Below are 19,939 nucleotides of genomic sequence, written 5' to 3'. Positions count from 1 at the left end.
TTGAGTTCAAAGACATCAGATTATTTCATTTATTTGCCTAATAAATAGCTCACCATAAAAATTAGTGCCACTTCTTTTCAAGACATCGGACCACATTTCTTTCAGCTGCCTATCAAAGTTGTGTCTCCTCTTTGATCAGAAAGTATGAATTTGCTCTGACTTCATGGAACTCTAAACACAGATTTATATACCTCACTTTTTAACCTTCAATATCTTATTATGGTGTCTTTGTATACCATTAAATTACTTTTGAGACATTTGCTTCAAATAGAAGAGATTAAACCAAGAAATATTAAACAAGTCAATTTATTTTTACATACAGAGAAAATGTACACGATAGCAAGTACAAATCAGAGGTGGGAAAGGTAGGGGGACAACACTCAGTATTTAAACCCTACCCCAAACAGTTGTCTAAAGTCTGAACTGAAAACTATGCCAATAATTCTTTACAAAAACAAAACATGGTCTATATAAAAAAGAAAGAAACATCTCATAAATAAAGCAAATTCTTACATTCAAAACTAAATAAATAACCAACAAATAATAAAAGGGATCACAGAACAGTTGATGCAGAATAATAAATGAGATTAATTCCAGTGTAGTGTTTCACTGAGAATGGAAACCTGAAACAGTTGATTAGAAATCTCTCTACTGGTCCTCTACTGTGAAACGCACAAACGCAAAACAGTCCTTTAAGTTGTAAAACCTAATTCATCAAAGTTAACCTGAGGTTGCGTAAGAAAAGTATGTGCCCATCAATAGTAGTCTAGAAATGCAGCCAAAGACACAAAATCTAAATGCACTGGTCAAAACCTTTTTTCGATTTTTGTTCAAATCACAATTCGTTTTCCCTGAGTGAATACGAATAGAGTGGACTGTTGTTCTGAATATTCAGTGCAAATACTTTCACAGCTAGTGGTTCTGCATCATATTGAGAGGGGAGGATGTATTGGACACAGTCGTATTGCTTTGGGAATGTTCAAACTTCCAGCTGATGGGAACCTTCAATGCAGTCTCAGTCTTGCTGCCCTGAATCCCAAATAAACCCCTGGCTCCTACTCCCTGTCCGATCCAATAGGATTACATAGGTGTAAGCAATATTGGGAATATTCAAGAGCTGTCTGCTATATAGCTTACACCAGTGGAGGCTAGTGGACGTAGAAATCGGAGCACAGGCTCATTGTAATGCACGTGTGATACCATTTCTCATTCCATTCATTACAATGAGCCCATCCTCCGATTTCTACCTCAACCAGGTTACACCAATTCTATCTCCTCAGACCTACACAAGTCAAGTGCCTACTGTAGGGATGAGGGGACAGGGGACTAGGGGTGGGTTTGGGATCTGGTGTTAGTCAGGTTACACCTTGGTGCGTTTCTGTGGAGGAGTGGTCCGGTCGGCTAGACCCAGGCTCTGGAGCTCAGAGTTGAAGAAGGCTTGGAGGCGGAGGCCTGCTTTAGCTTCGTTGGTGTGTCGGGGGTTGTACTGCAGACAGTTGGTGAACATCAACTCCACGTCCTCAATGTATTCTCCTGTGGGATGAGGACAATAACATCGCCTTAGAGATGAGGTACACGCCAGTGATTCTATTGTTGTCATTGTGCCGGGCAAAACTTAAAATCAAGCACACTTTAAATATTAAAAATAATAATAATATATACCATTTCAACCCAAGTCTGACTGACAAATGACATAAACATTGTAGTTTGCAGTGGAAAATAATGCAATCCAATCCAGAGTTAAAGCTGTTGGAGATGGTCCAGGATATATGATTTAATGTTGTGTTGAAATCAAGTGAAATATGAGCTTACCGGCCGTTTTATAGTCACAGTTGTTGACCTTCTCCCTGATCGTGCTCAGAGCGATGGGTTTCTTGATGATGTCATAATAGTCTGGTACCTATGGAAATGTGAGGACATACAAACCAAGTAAACAACAGGTAGGAACATGTGTGTATGTGTGTCTGCATTATGTGTGTGTGTGTGTGTGTGTTTGTTTGAGTGACTGGGTAAGTGAGTGTATGATTGAGCGTGTATATGAATAAATGTCTGCATGATATGCGTGTGTATATATATATATATATATATCTATCTCTGTGCTTGCCTGTCTCTCCGTGCGTGTATTACCTGAGTCCTGGAGACTAGTTTCATGAAGGGCCAGCTATCCTGGTTCCTGACAAGCTCCACAGTCAGCTGTTCGCAGGCAGACAGCTCGTGGACACCGTGGTTCCTCCCAGAGCTGCGGCGATTGGACGACGAGGACACGGAGGGCGTCAGGACCAGTCTGGGCTTGGGGGAGACCTCTGCTGGAGGGACATGGGAATAGCAGCGTAGGGTGAATAACTCAGAGAAACGACTATAAGCTGTACCACAGTGTAAGTAAGTCTGAGCTAAGCATATGGAAGGACGTTTCAGTCTCTTCATATTAATGTTAACCAGGGAAGGCTGGTGGACGCAGAAATCCGAGGACGGGATCATTGTAATGCATGGGAATGAGGAATGGGATACCATTCCACCAGCCTCCCCTGATGTTAACCGAGAAGTCTGTTCCAAATGAGGGAATTATACTTCATTACATGTGATACTTGAGGACAGTTTCCTCCTAATCAACTGAAAAGCAATTAATGTAATCAGCCATTAATAGTATATTTAAAAAATATACTTTCAGACAAAGGCAACTGTAACAGGCGTCACTGCTGCAAACACGACTACCAACCACTACGTCCACCATCTCTGGAGCTGGTCTTACCTGCCAGGGGCCTCTTGCGGGACTCTGCCTGAGAGGGAGAGGGGGTCTGTTTGCCGGAGGTCCCGTTGGTGGCCAGTACCTCCAGGCTAAGCCTGGCACTGACCCTGCTGCCTGCCCGGGGAGGGGGTCTACCATTGGACACAGGGGTGGGTGTGGAGGTGGGTTTCTTTCCTGAGGACTTGGACCCGGCCTTCCCAGCGGAGGCCTGTTTGGGTGTGGCTTGTTTGGGTGTGGCCTGTTTGGGCGTGGAATGACCAGAGCTGGTTTGTTTTGATTTGCTGGTAGAGCGCCCTCCTTTGGTGGGTGGGGGGAGTTTCACTGCAGCTCGACCCTTTTTAATGACACTGGAGAAATGAAAATTAGGAAAATTACATAACATTCTGAATAAACACAGCATGTTTTGGGATAATGTGGCGTTTGTGTTGGTTAATTTCATTACCAACTCAAAACAAAAGTGATGGTCCGACCACGCACACACACCTCTGCTTCACTTCATCCTCCTCTTCTTCCTCGCTCTCTTCCTCCTCAGATTCCTCTTCTTCTGATTCTTCCTCATCCTCTTCTTCCTCCGCCTCCTCCTCCTCTTCCTCCACCTCCTCCTCAGAGTCGACAGAGGAGCGCTGGCGTGAGGTGAGGCGGTTGGCCCGTTGTTTAGGACGGCACTCAGGACAGAACCAGTCTCCGCCAGGGACAGCCTGGACACCACACACAGCAGCGCAGGTTACTACACAGTTACTACACGCCTGCTACACAGAGTTAGTGTTACTACCCAGACTGTTCCATAAGGAAGAGTGAATGCGCCAATGAAGGGGTACATTTTCTATTGGCCAAAGCCAAATAGTTCCTTTACATTGTAACAAAGGAGCATTTTTACATTGGGTAAATCAAGAAGTTTAACCAGAAAGCTATATGGAACTGTGTGAAGCTCATTGGCGCCACTGTTCTAATACACCACTCTGCCCAGATAAGGCAAACAGGGTATGCTCTGCTATGAAATCCTGTCAGATCTACACAAGTGTCTAGTTGATAGAGGCTCCAGCTTGTTTCTGGAAAGATGTGTGTGTGTGTGTGTGTGAGAGAGAGAGAGACAGAACTGCCCCTACCTTGAGTCTGGGCCTGACACAGTGGATGTGGTGTCCTCGGTCACAGCCGTCACACAGCAGCATGGTCTCGGCGTCGCCCTTGCGGCGGCAGACCTTACAGCGGGCGTTGAGGAGGGACTTGGACCACATGACGCTGCGCTCCAGGGTGGACAGGTGGAGGAACACCTGGGACAGGCTGGAACAGCACAGCAGAGACTCCCTCCAACGCTCCTGTACCGTCTTCACCCCACGACCACTGTCACTGCCGTCTGACAGGGTGGGACAGACAGACACACACACTTATTTGATCAACAGATCTTGCTCAACATCGAATCAGGCCTAACAAAACAGTTGGCCAAAAACAGTCAACTCAACCAACTAGCTCATGACTCGCAGGGCTGATTCTGCCTCCAAGATCAGTTTCATTCAGTAGGTGCTGACTTGTCCTTCCTTACCATCCTTGTCACTGGATTGATCCTCATCTTTCTTCTTGTCCTTCTTCTTGGCCTTCTGGTCCTTCTTGGAGTCTTCATCACCTGGTGAAAGCAGGAGAGGGTGTGTTAAACGCAGGGCAATGTTGTAACATGTCTACAGGAGAACTACTCATCATGCCGTAAGATAGAATCAGAAGCTTTAAATGGACCTCCCTAATAACCAGTTACGCATGTGGAAACTGTCTACCCAGACGAATAATCATAGTGCCATTGGTGTTTAGGGTGTGAAAATAACAGGTCTAAGCAGACATACAACCATAGTCAGTTTCCTGAAAGCTTTGTAGCTTACGTAGTACTTTATTTTATTTGATGATCAAAGCCCATTGCCTCTCTTAGACCAGCAAAGTTCTTAATTTAACGAAATTTCCTTCTTTCACACACCGCAGATTGACCTGCAAACATTGATTTTAAAATGGTTACTCTATGTGGGCTTTACGGCTGGGTTGTGGGGAGAAATTAAGTACTACTTCAGCTACGAAGCTTTCGGGAAACTGACCCCTGATGTGTATGGTTAGGAGCCTTTCCTGATCAACACACCTGATGTGGAATAACTGGTAAGGAAAAACTCTGGGCCTAACTTCTAATGGGAGCAACAAGGAAGTGGCGTTACCCAGCGGAGCCTTCAGGAACTTCCTCTCGATGCCTCGCTCTATCTGGGCCAGAGCCTGGGCCAGGAAGTGGACGGTGTTGTTGACCAGCTGAGGCGTGCTGGGACCGGTGGACGTGGCGCTGGAACACTCTCCCTTCAGCTCCTGTAACCTGCACAATACCACACGGGGAATGAAGTTCTGAGTTAGAGGTCCTGTCCAGCCCCAACACCCTACACAACACGACCCCTAGCCTTTAGACCTTACACAACACAACCCCTAGCCTTTAGACCTTACACAATACGACCCTAACCCTTACACAACACGACCCTAACCCTTACACAACACGACCCCTAACCCTTACACAACACGACCCCTAACCCTTACACAACACGACCCCTAACCTTTAGACCTTACACAATACGACCCTAACCCTTACACAATACGACCCTAACCCTTACACAACACGACCCCTAACCCTTACACAACACGACCCCTAACCCTTACACAACACGACCCCTAGCCTTTAGACCTTACACAATACGACCCTAACCCTTACACAACACGACCCTAACCCTTACACAACACGACCCCTAACCCTTACACAACACGACCCCTAACCTTTAGACCTTACACAATACGACCCTAACCCTTACACAATACGACCCCTAACCCTTACACAACACGACCCCTAACCCTTACACAACACGACCCCTAGCCTTTAGACCTTACACAATACGACCCTAACCCTTACACAACACGACCCCTAACCCTTACACAACACGACCCCTAACCCTTACACAACACGACCCCTAACCCTTACACAACACGACCCCTAGCCCCAACACCCTACAAAACATGCCCCCTAACCCTTACCACTGTAGTGCACAATGTCAGATTGCGTACAAGCCAGGCAGTTGTACAGTAGACTTAGTTGCATCTACCTGTCTTTGGCGCTGGATTTCAGGTGGCTATAATCCACCTCCATGTCCTCCACCTCTCCATTCTCTCCCTTCACCATCACTCCGTTCTCCTTCACGTCCGGGGTCAGTAGTTCATAATGTCCTTCCTCTAGGGCCGCTCTCCACGCACCTCTCTCCATGACCTGGCAAACATCACACCAGTCAGCACAATATCAAACAGTGGCTTTTCAATACAACTTTATTGACCCCCAGCCCCAGGGACAATCTACAGGGCATCATCAGACTCAACACTCGGGAGCTAAATACATTGAATGACAATAGCCCCATTTTGACAGCGGTGCCAACGCTGAGCGTGCCAAGGCCAGTTGCTTTTCCAGTCACTCCGGGCCTTTCCTGTGCTTAAAACTCAAGCTTTTAGCCTCCTCTACCCCCCATGGTTTATGTGCATATCAAAACAAAACTTTGTGCATGCCAAAGCATTTCACAGGTGACCAGAAGCTGTTCCAAGACTTGAATGTCAGAAGAGTGGGTCCTTGGGCTGGTCAGTCACACCCTCCCTCCTCCCTTCAAAATCATGATTTTAACAAAGTCACCCAAATTGTCAATATTCTAGACGAACGGATGACTTCATTCACCAAAAATGCATAAATTATGATGCTTCATTTTGCAGCCACTCATAGTATTATTGCTAGGTAAATATCACATAAACACTTGGCGCTGTAGGTGGTGAGTGTTTCCGGAATTCTTGGGCAGTTAGTTAGTTAAGCACAGAAAGACAGCTGACCAAGATCTGCAGTGAGTCACGTGCAGATGTGACCTTTATTCACACTGAAAATCAGGAGCTTCATTTCATTCTTACTGTAAAAAGGAGATCTCACAGTTGATACCATTCCTCATTCCATTCCGTGCATTACAATGAGCCCGTCTTCCGATTCCTACCTCCACCAGCCTCCCCTGTCTCTCCTGTATTGTAGCATACCTTGACAGTCCCCAGGGTGCCCTGGTAGATGCGGTCCTCGATGTCCAGCAGCAGGTCTCGGAGCCTGGCCACCATGAAACTCTCCGCAGGAGCACTGTTCTCTGGGACGGACGCGACGCTACTCTTGGACTTCACTGGCCCAGCTTTAACCCCGGCAGCCTCTGGTTTATCTACAAATACCATACACACACACATAATATAGTCAATATCCCCAAACACATAGGACACCAGAAGGTAGGTGTGTGTGTGTGTGTGTGCGTGCGTATCTGGCAGCTGGGGAGCTGCTGAGCAGCCAATTGATGCGTTCCCTCTCCTGCGTGTGTGCGCGCGTGTAAGCATATCAGTACCTGTGTGGTTGTATCTGTCAGCGGCGGAGATGCTGAGGAGCTGGTTGATGCGTTCCCTCTCCTGCAGCAGAGCCTCCTTCAGGCTGTTCTCCCGGTAGCCGCGGGGGTTCAGGGCCTCCAGCAGCTGCTCCACCTCCTGGGCCGAGCTATAGAAGGACCACTGGTTGGGACGGTTGACTCGCGGGGAGCTGGTCTGGACGGGCTGGGGCTGCTCAGGGACGCGCTCCAGGCTGGGGCTTGGGGGGGGAAGATGTGGAATGTGAATTTCACAGAGGGACAGGTTACACATTTTTTACCTCCACTTTTCAGATATTAAAAATTACTAATTGTGTAAATACTGTGTAAGCATTCACAACTCTGACTAACTAACCTTCTGAAAGAGAGGTCCTGTGGCTCCGCAGACGCCCCCTCGTTTATCGACCCCATCTCCTCCATCTTAGTTTCCTGGGCAGGCTGTGGGAGCAGCATGTCTTCCGTCAGACCAAAGTAGTCGTCCTCGACGAAGAGAGCGGAGGTGGAGGGGAAGAGCCAGTATCGGCGGTAGAGTCTGTCCCGGCCCAGAGGCAGGATGTAGGTGGTGGCTGCAGCCTTCTGGATCCTCTCCTGCAGCTCCTTCTCTTTCTGCTGTTGCTGTTGCAGCTCCTCCGGGCTCAGGCCCACAAACGCATCCTCCTCCTTGGGCTCCGACTGCTTCTCCTTGGGGCTCACGCCCTTACCTGGAGGAGACGATCACAGGGTGTCAGGATTTTTGAACAAGGTGGCGCTAGATTGTATTATTAAAACCGACTCGCATTTATTCATTCTTCAAAAATAACACCATTGTCATTGGCGATCAAAGATAGTCACTCTATCATTACTAAGTCTGTTTCATTTGCTCTGAAATGTATACATAGTGGCGGAGCCTAGTGGACAAGGTGGCGCAGCGCCACTCTTTGGGGAGAACCCTGGATATTGTTTCGAACGGCAATAAGGGGAAGCTGCACTTCACTGAAGGAGACATAGGACATGGTGTGACAACAGACACAAGGGACTGTACCAGGGCAGACAAACATTTATAATATAGAGATGAATAATAACACAGTTCCAAGAACAAGTCTGGAGGTCATACTCTCACACACATTTAGTTTGTGAATATCTTAATTTCTGACCGAGCCCACCAGTTAAAGCCCCAGCCACACGAATCCACCAGAAAACTGATGTTTGCATGTATTAAACCACTATTGGATACGTAGAATGTGGGGGTGGCGTTTTGAAACAACCTAGCAATTGAACAATGCTACATAGCAGCTCAATACATAACCTTGTTTTTTTATTTATTGGCGGACTGTGAAAAGTTTAACGCCAAAACGCACAAAACTGACATGGACTTCGGATGTCTGTCAACACTCCCATAGAGAAACCATTGGCTCAGTCTGTCATTATTGTCTTTGGTGGCCGGGGCCTGAGTGGTTAGAGTGGTTGAAGTGGTAGCAGCATACTAGGTTTATGTGAGGCTATAATTAGACGTGACCAGAGACCAGTACCTCTCTTGGCCTTGTTGTGGGGTGCGTGTTCCTCCTCGTCCTCCGTCTGGTGTTCTCCATGGCTCTCCGTGCTCGTGTTCATGTCCTCAACACCCTCTCTGGGGAAAACAATATTAAAAGATCATTAAAGATCACTTTGTTGTTATTTTGGCAGAGTTTTCAACCACAATGCATTAGTCTACACATCAAGTTGACAAACCTTGTTCCGTTGTGAGCTTCCTGCTCCTTCAGCTTCTCGTGTTTCTCCCGAAGCTCTTTGAGTTTCATCTCTTGTTCCTTTAATTTCTCCTCCTTCCTTTTACGAACTCTGAGAGGAAATGTTGAAACATTAGACCCTGTAGACCCTGATGTACCTGTTTGCAGCCTCCCCACTGTGGGTGTGTGTGTACACAACCATCTCCCTATCCCCACTGTGTGTCCCCCCCCCCTATATCCCGACGGGCTCCTCCCTCTCCCTGCCGTGTGTGTGTATGTATGTATGGGTGTACCTGTATGCGGCCTCCCCACTGTGGGTGTGTGTACACAACCTTCTCCCTATCCCCACTGTGGGTGTGTGTGTCCCTATATCCCGGCAGGCTCCTCCCTCTCCCTGCCGTGTGTGTGTGTGTGTGTGTACCTGTATGCGGCCTCCTCCCTCTCCCTTCCATGTGTGTGTGTGTGTGTGTGCGTGTGTGTGTACCTGTATGCGGCCTCCTCCCTCTCCCTGCCGTGTGTGTGTGTGTGTGTGTACCTGTATGCGGCCTCCTCCCTCTCCTTGCGGTGTTGCTCAGCCTTCAGCTCTCTGAGCTCCTGTTTGGCCTGTCTCTGTTCGTCAGCGCTGTCCTCTATGAAGTCCCTGGTCTGCACCAGCGTCAGCAGCTTCCCACACATGGCATGCAGGATCTTCAGCTTCTCACCTGCGGGGACAGGACACAGGATTTAGTTAGGTACCACTCTAGGAACACTCCATACATGTTTAACAGCAACTATCACAAGCCCAGTTTCCTGAAACCTTTGTAGCACTAAAATCATCTTAATCATATTTCTTTTTAATACTTTTTGTGTTGTTGAATTAATGATTTATGGCGATTGATTCTTGAAAAATATAACTTACAAATGTGTGTGTGTGTATATATGTGCGAGTGTGTACTGTACTCCTTCTTCTAGCATTGTGACTGCCAATAGCCCCTGGTCCTAGCATAGATTACTTTTTCTTATGATGACTGATGGATAGATGATTCACTTACTTCGACAGATGCATTTGTTGTAAGTCGCTTTGGATAAAGGCGTCTGCTAGATGCCATAAATGTAAAATGTAAATGTATGCGTGAGATGTGTGTGTGATGTGTACTGTATGTGTGTGAGGTGTGTTTGTATGTGTATGATGTTTGTACGCATGATATGCATGGTGTGATATGCATGGTGTGATATGCATGGTGTGATATGCATGGTGTGATATGCATGGTGTGATATGTATGGTGTGATATGTATGGTGTGATGTGTGTGTGTATGTGTGAGACATGTGCATGTCTTCCTCTCAGAGTAGACAGCCTCCCTCCATGAGAAGAGCCTCACCTGGCAGCAGGTCGTAGACGGCCGTACAGGACAGCCTCTTGAGCAGGGCAGGGTTGGCCAGCCTCAGCTCCACGCAGGGGTCGTCTGTAAGGCCGAACCCTCCCTGCTTCTGGTAGCGGAACTTGGCGTTGGTGTAGTTACAGTCGGCCCCTGAGGCCAGGAGATGGAGCCTCAGGATCTCTGACAGGGTACAGCTGTCCAGGTCCAACTGCTTCAGACTACAGCCTGGGGGAGGGAGGGAGAAGGGAGGGATGGAATGAGGGGGGAAAGAAAGAAGTGTTTGGTATGTGTGGCATCTACAGGGAAGGAATCATATGCTATGCAGAGTAATCTGCTTACTTTCTGTTCCTGCAGCATACCAACCTTCAAATCACCTATTTGTAGTGGCTTTTAAAAAATTAATTCTATGGAGCAGTTTCCACAGACCCACATTTAAGCCTTCTCTTGGGCTAAAAAGCACTCTCAGTTGAGATTCTCCATGGTCTTTAAACCAGGAATGGTTTTGAATCTGGGTCTACATGGCCAGCCAAATAATAAATAAAGCTCGGTAGGTCATCAGTACAGGGTTCCTACACATTTTCCATTTAAAAATTCCAGACCTACATTTTCAGACTGCCCAGTTGATTTGTGGGTTGTGTTTTCGGCACATCTGTGAAAAATGTGCATGTGTGTAGCGTTATCTGCGTCCTGACCTCTCAAACATTAACCAGACTCAAGCTACATAACGCAGCAACGTAGACCTGTGTATCTGGCTTTAACATTAAATTCCATTCTGAACTTGTCTGGTAAGAATATGGCATAGGTCTGAAATCACAGTTTTCCAGACAAGTCAATTATTTTGTGTGTGTTTTCCATACTTTTCCAGGTCTTGGAAATGATAAATATTTTATTCCAGACTTTCCAGATCTGTGTAGGAACCCTGTGAATAACCACCATGCTGACTGTCCTCCCTCCCACAGTGTTGTGTTCCCCAGCAGTGTCTCTGGCCTCTCACCTTGGTGTAGCTGTGGCCAGGCAGCAGCCATGGAGGCCACAGCACTGATGGCTGACTGGGTGGGGTCTGCATCGTCATCCAGGGCCTCGCTCAGGTCTGGGGGAACCAAGATGGGAACAGAAGGTGTCAATAGTCTAAAGAATTAGGCACTAGACAAGAGGATCTATTCGGCACTTATTATCTAACTGGACTAACACACATTCTCTGCTTGAAGTGACAGAAACAGTTGTTTCATCTTCTCCTAAGCACCTGTTGCAAGAGTGTGCTAATGTTTTCCATGCATTCCAATGAGCCCGTCCTCCCGATTTCTCCCTCCAGCAGCCTCCCCTGTCCTCCGATTTCTATCTCCAGCAGCCTCCCCTGGTTGATACCCGTGTTGTCTCACCTTTAGTGTCAGCCTCAGCCACCTGGTCTCTGGCCACCTCCTCCTGCTCCTCCGCAAGCGCCTGGAAGATGGCTGACAGGAAGAAGAACAGCAGCTCACACAGCGGACCCTCGGGGTCGGACCCCACCAACGCCTCCTCAAGAACCTCTGTAACACACACACAAATGTGTTATAGACAATATGACACTGTCACAATACCAATGAAAAGAAGGATTGTATTGGAGAGCAGAGGATTGTATGTTAGATCAGGAGTAGGATCAGAGACTGTGGGTACACTGGTCAGAGCGTAACAGCTGATCCAGGAGGCAGTGTTTCCAATAATAATAATTCAATATTTATTAAACACAAAGCATAAGCACCATAATAGGAGCACATAGGGGCTGGATGGAGGTTATGGATTGTTAGGATAATGGATCTTAAAGGACTAAGGATTTGTGGTAGATAAGTCAAGGCTGTGGACAAGTTGTAGTTTCTAACAGAGACATACAGGTTTAACAGACACGTGTGACCGACAGTTTAAGGTGATCATCAAGCTTACAAAGACAATGTCCCAAGGAGAAACAACAACTACGAGGCACAGAATAAAGGATTGTGAAAGGAGTGTTTTCTGACCGAGTGTGATGCCATCTGGGAACTCATCCTTCAGGTCGAACAGCTCTCCCAAGGCCTTGAGGAACTCCAGCACCATGAGAGCGTCTCCAAACAGCTCAGCAGGCAGACGCGTCTTCACTGGGACCGGCCTAGGGAGCTCCTGAACAGCCAATCAGAGGGTAGATACAGGGTCAGTCAGGAAGCATGAACATACCAATTCCCTAAGAGAACCCACACAAGCGAGCGGTTCCTAAACGTGTTGAGAGACCCACATGAAGCCTTTTACATGCTGTGATCCACCAAGTAAAACACTATGTTTCTAGACACAAGTGTGTCACCAGTGTACTGTATATTTCCGCTCAGGTTTTTTCTCCCCCCCCCCCCCCCAAATAGTAATTGATGACGTTTATGTTTGTTTACCAAATAAAAGATATGGGGTGTCCAAAAGACAAAGACGCTTGTTGAAATGTGGTTGTGTGTGTGATTTACAGTTAACCACTTGTTCCGCTCTGTTACTGGGACTATGTGGTTGAGTCTATGCACCATGTATTTGATTACCCATTAAAAAAAAACTTGCATTCTATTTGTGGCCACTCCATATCTCTTATTTGTTGTCCTCTGCCTCTGTCGAGCACCATTTTATCTTCCACTTTTGTCTTGCATGTTTGTTTACCTTCAGGTCTTCACACTCCATGTCCTCTCTAGGTTTGCTCCATATCTTCAGGCGCTCCGCGTATTTCTTCTTCTCCTCCTTCAGCTTCTCTCGTTCCTGTAGGGAGGTTTTTTCAATCATGAGAAATGCACTACAGCCTATATAACACATATGGGGCACATGCGTGGTGTTTAAGTGCAAGTGAAAAATCGACTGAAAGTCACTCACTTTGTCCTTCTCCAGTTTCATGCGTTCCTTCTCTTCTTTCCTCCTTTGCTTCTCTTCTTCAAACATCTTCTTCAGTTCCTCTTTCTTTTTCTCTTTGTCCTCTTTCTCTTTCTTCCTGGCCTCCAAGTTATTGTCTTTCTCCCTCTTTAATTTGTCCCTCTCTTGCGCTAAACCAAAGAAAGAACATTGGTTAGCCAATGAGGGCTGAGGCCTGGCAGTAAACCAGTGGGACTGCCAAATCTCTTAGTAAGGCTTCTTATCAGGGGACCCGTCCTCATGATCTCTCTCCACCAGCCGTGCTTCTTCCACGCAGGGCTTGTTTCCAAGACCCAGATTAAGCCTAGTCCTGGATTTAAGACCATGTTCAATTCACAATTTCCACAAGAGTAGAATTAATCTGTGTCTGGGAAAGCGTCATGATATGTAACATAATGTATTGTGATCTAGTGGGCTCCCCCTACCCATCACAATAAATCACAGCCTCTCTGGCGTTATTGCTTATGTAAACGAGTGGACTCACCTGTAGCCATCATCTCCTCTTTCTGCTGCATCAGACGAAGCTTCTCCTCTGCTGCCTTCAAAAAGTTATGTCCCAACTGCAGAACATGACAAGACAATGGATTCTTGAGATGAAGGTTTCATCAATCCAACCAAATGCAACATTGAAATTATCAAATCAATGATGATAATTATCTTGCATCAACACACAAACACACACGTAAAATGACACCTCTGGGACATAGTCAATCATCACCTCTCCAGATGAGGCGTCGCTGGGCCGTTTGCCCCGCACCTTCCCAGGAGGGCTGAAGACGAAGACGGGCGGCTCGTCAGGGAAGTACTGGGAGAAGCTCTGCTCTGATAGGTTGTACTTGGCTACAGTAGACGCCTGGGAGGAAACACACCCAAATTAGGGAATCTTAGAGTTAAATCACGAGGCCAGCAATAAAACTAGACGATAAATAAAGTTGTATTTGAATACCTTGAGCATGATAGATCCGTTTTGTGGCTCACAGTGTTGCTTCAGCAGCAGCTTCAGCCTCTCCCGTGAGATAGTGTTCTTCTTGCGACACATCTGACCAGCCTTGGCCAATAGGGGCTCAGCAGCCTCCATCTTGACGGGTCTCACTTTGTACTTGAACACCGACGGGTTCAGGGATTTCTTCTTCTTGCTGTAGTCCACATGAGAGGGAAACACTAGTGTCAATTCAAGCTATTACAGCAAAAAACATATGAAAATAGTCACAAGTTAAGATCATCTTCAAGGTTTCAACTGAATAACAGGTTTTTTTCCCGCCACTGTGTGTCTGTTTGCTCTTTGGGGGAATTAGGGTCATGTCTGTTAAGCACTTTGTGGCATACAGTTTATTTTTTTAATCAAAATCACTGTGCAAGTAAAACTTGATTAATTGATTGATTAACTGACCCATTGGCCTGTGGTTTGGGGGTTTTGCTCTCCTCGTCACTGTCGCTGATGATGATGATGGAGTCTCCCTCCATCTGGATCTTGGCATGTCCGTTGACGGCTCCGTTAGAGTAGGGAGACTGCACCTCCAGGATCTCACACGGCTGCCTGTAGCCAGAACATACCAACACAACACGTCAAGGTGAAGTTCAAAGTTGACCGTCATCTAATTGGAGAGAGAAGGCAAGCTCTGAAAAGACTTGATATGAAACACTTGATATTTACAATAAGAGGCTCCAGTTCCACTTCTATTGAACTGTTTTTGAACATCATGTTGTAGCGATATCAAAGGCAGTGGGGTGGTTTTAAACAAGGATAGCCTCTTTTCACAGGCGATGCTTCTTCGACAAAAAGCCTGTTATGCTATATGCATTCTGAGGTGGAGGTCCAACAAAAACAACCCAATTTAATTTGATCTTCTTGGAAACACGGATGAAAGGACGAAATTCTATTGAGCCTGAGAAAGCTCCTCCCTCACCCCCACGCTGTTGTTTTTCATTTTCCTACAGTTGTTTATGGAAGCTAGCTAGTCGGTTAGAAGTTAGCAATGCAACAGTCCAAAAACAAAAAGCTTGTTTGAAGTTTTTAAATTTCAAAACAGGATATGCTCGTTTGGGATATCTGATTGGACTTATCAGTAATTTTACCAACAGCTCACCCACTTCTGACTGCTCAGTAACCAGTGAACAAGCTATGGTTGACAAACTCTAGAGTGTGCAGCATGTAGAGCAAGTCTGTCTTTGAGAGACTAAAACAAGGATAACAAAAACAATTATTGGCAATTGGGCCAGGCAATCACAGCAAGTAAGCAAGATCTGACAGTTGTGCTTGTTTCTACTCTAATAACGTACCGGGCCAGAACTAGGCCAACACTACTGAACCAGCTTATGGACCTTTAACTTACGGTAAGCACATCAGGCTAAGCAGCCCTGAGGAACAACTGACAAAGCACGCTGCCAACTAATGCTCTCAGAGCCGGCAGCAGCCTGCCTCACACGCCAATTGTCTCTGCTCCTCCTGTCCCCCACCCCCCCACGGTGATGTGATGTCTGGGGCAGCTCCTTGTGTCGGGGACGGCCAATCACAATGCACTTGGCTCTAGCTCCTCCCACTCCCTCACTTCTGTTATCTCCGAGAGGCAAGGTCGGCCCGTGATGGCTGCCTGACTCACTGATCCACTCACTGGAAACAGACGAGGAACCTTGCCTGCTAGCTATTTAATTCACATGCCACGGTAATTATACTTTAACTAAATGCCACAGGATTAGCCAAAAAACTGGTGGGGAGAGGGGTAGACTAGCAGGTCAAGGCTGGTAGACAGCAGGCCGCTGTCTGAGGGAGAAACAAGCAGGCGTTTGACACACCCTCTCATATCAGTGGTGCTCAGTCTCCTCTCCAAACAGTTCATGGCCAACTCAACGACCGTACTCCTTCACAACCAAGCATTTGTTTAGACTTCACAGAGCTGAACTGAGAACACGTTCGAAGACCCGTAATCTTACTTTCGCAGTGAGGCCATGCGAGAGCATACAAGGGAATTTCACTAAGAAGGGCCAGAGGGGAAAAAGTGACGTTTTATTGTGAGATCATAATAAATAAATTTTTAGAAACATATTTCAGGTTGCCAAAATGGACATGAAAGCTGCACTATGACAACAGCAGTACCTCAAACACTGACCGATGTTCGTTAGCAGCCTAAGGGAAACCAGATCAAATTACTTGGTGTGCAGCTTAGGAACTCCATGTAATAACAGACATCAAATGCAAAGATACGTCAGTACAAAGAGCTCAAACACTTGCTCAAAGTAATTGATTCAGATGGGCAAGCTTTGGTAGATATATTCAAAACGTGGATATTTAGAGCCGCGCTTTGTGGAGAACGTCTCTAAAGTGGACTAATACAAATGTAATACCAACGGATCAGGAATACAACACCTCTTTAATCACAGAGACAGTACACAGTGAGGTCATATCGTGAGATCAAGTCAAATGACATCACCTCAGTGAGGTGGTCATATCAGTAAACCATCACATTACCTGGCTCCACCGCGGCTCAGGACATCCACGATCTCCCCAGGGAAGAACCTGTCTTTGACATAAGAGTAGACGTCCTCGCAGATCTCCGTGAGGCGTGTGCGGTGTGTGAGGGTGGTCAGGTGGAGCAGGGGGACCACCAGGGAGGTAGGGAAGCTCTGGAGGTTCTGACGGGCTCTCTTCTCACTCTCCATGGCCTCCAGGTAGGTCAGACCTGGCTTCCCCGTCAACGCACAGCTCCACACCAGACTGTTGCAAAGGATGGTCCTCTCAAAGAATTCACTGTCAGGGAAAACAATGGACCATTCATTTACAGTCACTACTGGGCTTTGAATGGAAGTTTCCTATGGTAATTAAGTGATAGCAGGAAGTAATTGACATTACCGCACGTTGCAAGTTTACAGTCTAGGAGCGAGACAGGTAAAATACAATTGCTGACAGTTGGCCAATATATCATTGGGAGGCAATGGAAAAGTCTTTCAAATGACACAGCAGTATGACCACATTAGGGGAGGCTTTGATACCATTCCCCATTCCATGTCATGCATTACAATGAGCCTGTGCTCCGATTTCTACCTCCACTAGATCACATTACGACTAGTGTCTCTCTGACCACAACATTTGGGTAAGGGCAGTGAAGACATCGATGATTTCAATGAACATTCTTCTGTCCTGAACTCTTAAACAGATTGTATTTACCAGCACTAGGTCAACAACACGTCCTTGCTGATCTGCCTATTGTGAAAAGTCTATGAGAAGCAGTGGTGGAGGCAGAAATGGGAGGACAGGCTCATTGTAATGCATAGAATGGAATGAGGAATGGTGTTTGATACCACTCCTCATTCCATGCACTACAAGTCCATCCTTCTAGCTCCACCAGCCTCCCCTAGTGAGGATGTCTCAGTTTGTCCACCATCTCTGCACAGGCAACAACTTCAATGTCCTCTAGACTAGAGTCGGGTACAAGACAGGGTGTTCGTAAGCCACGAAGCTCATATGATTAACACATACAATGTCTATAAAACCATAGGTATTAAAGATAGATTATTTGTAATTAAGAGACATAATCCATTAAATGCATTTAAAAAATTAAAAATAAATGTGACACTTCCCCTTTATCAAATATACAGAAGCAAGACAACTTGGTTCTGGCCTGAAACTGAAGGATACCGTTGTTGTTGTTAACTCTTCATGGTTCCCATTCAACTACAAGTCAGCATTTCAATCATATGTCCTACAAAGTAACGGCAACTAACTTCGGGTCATTGTGAAATAAGTTACAAAAGAATTTCAAGATATGAAGTGTTGAAATAGTTGCGTGGTGACTCGAATTAGGGCTCTCCAAAACACAGCCTCACAACAATAGCCATGACCACGTTTCTCATCACGCGAACCAACTGAGCTTTGACGGTGCTCACAACATCCCACTGAATGATGAGACAGTCTCGAGTGTCCTTCTCTTGAACAAGAATGGATACCCCAACAAGTTCTAAGGTGCATAAGTTCAAGATATTCATTTATTTCTCACATGCAAAATGACAAAGCTTATCCAAGTCGACTCATTTCAACTTCGATACTTGGCAACGCAACCTTCTAGCTCCAGCGAGCTAGCAGGCCCGCTAGTCCGAGTAGTAATCGTAGTACTAGCAGCGATAGTACTAGGCTAGCTAACCTTGGCAGTGCTTGCTAGCTGATCTGGCTAGCTACACCTGCCAAACAAGCCATTGTCGTTGCCAGACTGTTTACAACTGACCCGCTAACAAATGTGACACCTCAATTCCATCTGAACCGGCAAGCGAAAGATGTCCCAGTAAAGTGAAATATGGATAGTTTGCCGTAAGTAAAACTAACTTGTCACTTGACTGTCACTTGACTTTGGTTAAAACCCCATATGAACTTTCCTCACTTGATCGAACGTCAACAAACTTGCTAGATATCATTCTTGAAAACAGTTAATTTATCAATTTCACATACTCGTATGTTCTGAAGATTTCATGGGTGACTTTGCAAAGGAACACTTCTTCATCGGGTTTGAGATTCGCTGGGAGTTTCTGTCTAACGAACGGCTTTCTGTGGAGAAGCGGCATCTTCCTTTATCTTCGCCTCCTCCGCTGTCCTCTTTCAGACTTTCAAAAAAAGGAGGGAAAAGAACGCCAGAAAACCTGTAATTGTAAAAAGAAAGTTTCACATTAAAACCCTTTAATATGAACTCGCAAGCGTACGAAGGACAGTGACCTGAAAATGATATAAATGGAGTGATGCAACGAGAAATTTCAAGAGGAAATCCAGCCTTTGTTAATGACACACGCTTCCCAGTTCCAGTCACTCACACACAAAAGTGACGTTAATCCTGCCCACATGAAAATGTGCTCACTGACAGATAGAATCTATTTCTTAGATTAATAACAAAAAAAATCGATGTTTAATCTACCTGGCAATAATATCACATATAAAAGTAATATTTCAAGAGACGTTTACCAGTTGTGTAACGTTGAAAAGATAATCCGCGCTCGAATAATACAAAACTCGGAGTCCTGCCCTACTTCTCCCGCGGGCCGATTGCGTGTTGACGACAAGTTTTGATCCGCTCTAGTTCACTCGCGTAGGGGGCGTCGCTTCAGCAATGATTCTTTGAGGTCTATTGGCTGATTATCCCGTCACTCGAATGATACCACCAATGATCTGCTTGGTAATTTTGTTCGTCAATTTGTGATCAAACTCAAAGGGGTGAAGAGATGTTGTGGGGTTCTGAGAACCTTGAGAGCATGGTACAATATTATGGAACTAAAATCATAACGGTATGCGTATAAAATGTAGGATTGAATGAGGAACTCAGGGTAAGTGTATTGGCCAACTGTCTGGACCTCAACTGACTTGATGATAACAGACATGAGTTTCAGCACTTTCTTTTATCTAACCCTATCACTTATTAATTCATTAATTCATTTGTGTGTCCCACTCATTGGATTTCACTGTCCTATGTTATACCATTTGAGCTACAAATAAAGAACACTCCAGAAGAGGCAATATTACATGTATCCTCCGATTCTACCTCCAACAGCCTCCCCTGGGTGGTACACTCTAGAAGGTTCGGAAAATCTAACTGTCATCAGTTTCTTTCATACAGTATGGCATGACTGCTCTTTTCTGTCTGAGTCATACAGGGAACTTACACCTGTAACTTTGCTGCAGTGGTGACAGCAGCATTGTATTCAAGGTGCCAGATCAGAATCCCCATGAGGTTGTAATTACTAAGACCACAGAGTCAAAATGAGGCACAGCTGAAGCTCAAGGTGAAGGGTTGCTGACTGTGATTGTGCTGCTGCCATGTGAAGTCACACTCTGCTCAATT

General features: G+C 46.0%; 1 protein-coding gene across 2 annotated transcripts; it reads right to left on the bottom strand.

Annotated features, from left to right (window-relative positions):
• Nucleotides 1-290: 290 nt before the first annotated feature.
• baz1a (bromodomain adjacent to zinc finger domain, 1A) lies at nucleotides 291-19,143 on the bottom strand. 2 transcript variants are annotated; one of them, XM_083682778.1, is made up of 28 exons: nucleotides 19,066-19,143; nucleotides 18,562-18,749; nucleotides 16,591-16,869; nucleotides 14,515-14,661; nucleotides 14,071-14,260; nucleotides 13,843-13,977; nucleotides 13,609-13,684; nucleotides 13,089-13,255; nucleotides 12,882-12,977; nucleotides 12,230-12,368; nucleotides 11,618-11,764; nucleotides 11,233-11,328; nucleotides 10,239-10,463; nucleotides 9,415-9,580; nucleotides 8,884-8,991; nucleotides 8,685-8,782; nucleotides 7,532-7,877; nucleotides 7,162-7,397; nucleotides 6,815-6,984; nucleotides 5,857-6,017; nucleotides 4,936-5,084; nucleotides 4,287-4,367; nucleotides 3,853-4,100; nucleotides 3,230-3,444; nucleotides 2,750-3,093; nucleotides 2,128-2,306; nucleotides 1,813-1,900; nucleotides 291-1,533 (listed from the first exon to the last, which is right to left on the bottom strand). In XM_083682778.1, the coding sequence occupies exons 2-28, from the start codon at nucleotides 18,672-18,674 to the stop codon at nucleotides 1,361-1,363; spliced, it is 4,572 nt and encodes a 1,523-aa protein (XP_083538904.1). In that variant the 5' UTR covers nucleotides 18,675-18,749; nucleotides 19,066-19,143; the 3' UTR covers nucleotides 291-1,360. The 2 variants fall into 2 exon arrangements, with proteins under 2 accessions (XP_083538904.1, XP_083538905.1); XM_083682779.1 differs by having other exon boundaries at nucleotides 2,128-2,303.
• Nucleotides 19,144-19,939: the final 796 nt, after the last annotated feature.

The sequence above is a fragment of the Argentina silus genome (assembly GCF_951799395.1).
Source record: "Argentina silus genome assembly, chromosome: 13".
NCBI lineage: Eukaryota > Metazoa > Chordata > Actinopteri > Argentiniformes > Argentinidae > Argentina > Argentina silus.
The sequence above is the reverse complement of the archived record's forward strand: the minus strand, read 5'-3'. Positions and strand labels throughout refer to the sequence as shown.

Bases quoted from the DNA above. Each gene is read 5' to 3' on its own strand.
- baz1a (XM_083682778.1), bottom strand. From the start codon at position 18,674: ATGCCGCTTCTCCACAGAAAGCCGTTCGTTAGACAGAAACTCCCAGCG. The intron at 14,261-14,514 runs GTCAGTTAATCA...TGTGGACTACAG, and splicing joins CCCAAACCACAGGCCAATGG to CAAGAAGAAGAAATCCCTGA. The intron at 1,901-2,127 runs GTAATACACGCA...ACATTTCCATAG, and splicing joins AACTAGTCTCCAGGACTCAG to GTACCAGACTATTATGACAT.